The 2,216-nt window shown below is 49.7% G+C and overlaps 1 protein-coding gene across 1 annotated transcript; it reads right to left on the bottom strand.

Moving 5' to 3' along the window:
• Positions 1 to 804: 804 nt before the first annotated feature.
• Positions 805 to 1,550, bottom strand: PHACADRAFT_202646 (uncharacterized protein; the record flags this gene model as incomplete). Its single annotated transcript, XM_007402809.1, has 2 exons — positions 805 to 1,485; positions 1,533 to 1,550. The coding sequence occupies 2 exons, from the start codon at positions 1,548 to 1,550 to the stop codon at positions 805 to 807; spliced, it is 699 nt and encodes a 232-aa protein (XP_007402871.1).
• Positions 1,551 to 2,216: the final 666 nt, after the last annotated feature.

The raw sequence follows: 2,216 nt of genomic DNA, 5'->3' as shown, positions 1-2,216 counted from the left end.
GTTGATCATGCTGCCGGTGTCGATAAGAACGTACGCCTCGAGGTTATTAATCTTGAAGTACACCCTCATTGTTTTCCCTCGCGCCGCCAGGTGCTCCTGGGCCGTTGACATGGCCTTCATGGACGAGCAATAACCGAAGGTCTCGGTTATTGCACAGAATATATGGTCGCTCTTGCCGTCATCGTAGTACTTGTTATTAGGGAACTTGTACAGCTCCAGAGAATGTGCAGGCTCAGGAAGGTCTTTGATAATCTCCTCGTAGTGCGTGCGCTCAATGAGGTCTCAACTCTCTGCAAGCGTAGGGACTGCCCGCTCAGGGTCGAATAGCCTGGCCATGCTACGTCCTTCTGGACGCTGCGCGGTGACCCTGCTATGTATACGACAGGTTATGTTGTGGCAACAATTATTGCACATATTAAAATGCTTGATAACCAAGCTCATGGAGTCATCTGGAATACGCATGTCAATAGCGCGGACTAGAGTTTGCACTTCCTCTCTAAGCGCCATATTGTTGAGATAATAATTCTCGAACAATACATTCAGCGCATCGGCATGCAACATGAGGTTGTGATAATTATTTCTCATGCCCTCCAGCTCGTCTTGCTCAGTTTGATCAAGAGGTACGTCTGTGAACGTTTGGACGAACTGGACGTCAAAGAGCGTAGGCTCCCCGAGCTGAAGTTTGGCCATTGTTTCAGAGGCTCGATGCATGGTGTCACGCCGTCGACGCGATGCCCTCACTCGTTCAGCCTCAATGTTGCTTACGAGAGAACCGAGAGTAGCATTGGTTCTCTCGAGATGGCGTCAAATATGCTCGACAAATTGGTCGTGGGCCATAAGGTCAGAGAGGGCCAGCACATCTTCCGGATTGACCGTCCCCATAATCTCATTCTGCTCTTTGTTCCAGTGAATAGGCGTATAACCAGCCGTGTTTATTGCCTGGGCAAACGTTACATGGGACAGGGTGTCAGGATCTACCATGTTGGCGGGTAGCGTAGGAGAATCCGGACTAATCATAGCCTCTGGATCCTGCGTGCGAACTGGTTCATTATCGAGCACGACTGTCGGCTGCTCAGAAGGTCCGGCACCATCGTTATGAGTAGGACGCTGCCAGTCTGCAATGTTTATTGTGTTGAACTTGTATACAGATTCAGACTCGAAGGAAGGTATATTCTCCTCCGATTCAGACTCATATTGGGAACCTATTACTCTGGACGAGCGTCCATTATCTGAAGCATAGTTGAGAGAGGCACCTGCTTCCAGGTGTCCTTCGTCTGACACTTCAGCGTTTTTGTCTTGTTCATTATGAGAAAGAGAGCCAGTAGCCTGGCCTGCTTCCTCATTGCCTTTGTTCATGACGTCGAGACATCTTAGGAACTGCTTGTTAGCCATTGAACACTCGGGGTCTGAGGCATAGTGACCGGTGCGGTTGCATTGGTAGCACACTACTTTGGACTTATCGACTGGCGCAGCCTTAGCCTCGCCCTGATTGAGTTGGTTCGAAGACGGACGCAGACAATCTTGTTGCTCACATCGGTCTCTATGGCCATCGCTGTCACGTTTGGGTCATTTGCAAGAGCGCTGCAGTATTTCTCTACAATAATCGCAAGGGAAATGACCAGACTGATTTTCTGAGGACCACCTTGACGACTCTCAATCACTGCAGGAAGGTGCATCACCCTGGGTCTTCGAAGATGATGGTGCTGCCACCATCTTTGCTGACATCATGGATGCCTGTCGTTTCTGCTGAGTCTCTGCACTGGCATCAAGGTCCTCGATCTGAAGGGCACTCTCGAGAAGCCTTTCAGCACTCAAGTTCTTGGGGTTTCATCTCTGAAGTTCTTCGATCCGGGTAGATATAGATATTGGGAGTCCATCCATGAACCGTCAGGCAAATGAATACAAGTCCGGGTGGACAACCATTTGCCTGGCGTACTTGTTCAGGTTTTGGAAGAACCCCTTCACCCCAGTACAAGATGAGTAGCGCACAGAATCAAACTTGTAGGCTGCATCCTTAATCGTACTGGACTTCACAAAGCGCAAGTACATTGAGCAGAAGGTTCCTGCCAACGTTGCTCTGTGATCCCCTAGTACTAGGAGATTCGGTTCGATATCCTCGCGGAACCAAGTGGCAGGCTCGCCTTCCAATTGGTTCTCCAAGAACAGGACTGCCTCTGACTCTAAGTCGGGTATGTCTAATCTAGCAAGGTACGTGA

The sequence above is a fragment of the Phanerochaete carnosa genome (genome assembly GCF_000300595.1).
Source record: "Phanerochaete carnosa HHB-10118-sp unplaced genomic scaffold PHACAscaffold_449, whole genome shotgun sequence".
In the NCBI taxonomy this organism is placed as follows: domain Eukaryota; kingdom Fungi; phylum Basidiomycota; class Agaricomycetes; order Polyporales; family Phanerochaetaceae; genus Phanerochaete; species Phanerochaete carnosa.
Note: the sequence above shows the minus strand (reverse complement) of the source record. Positions and strands in the feature narration are given on the sequence as shown.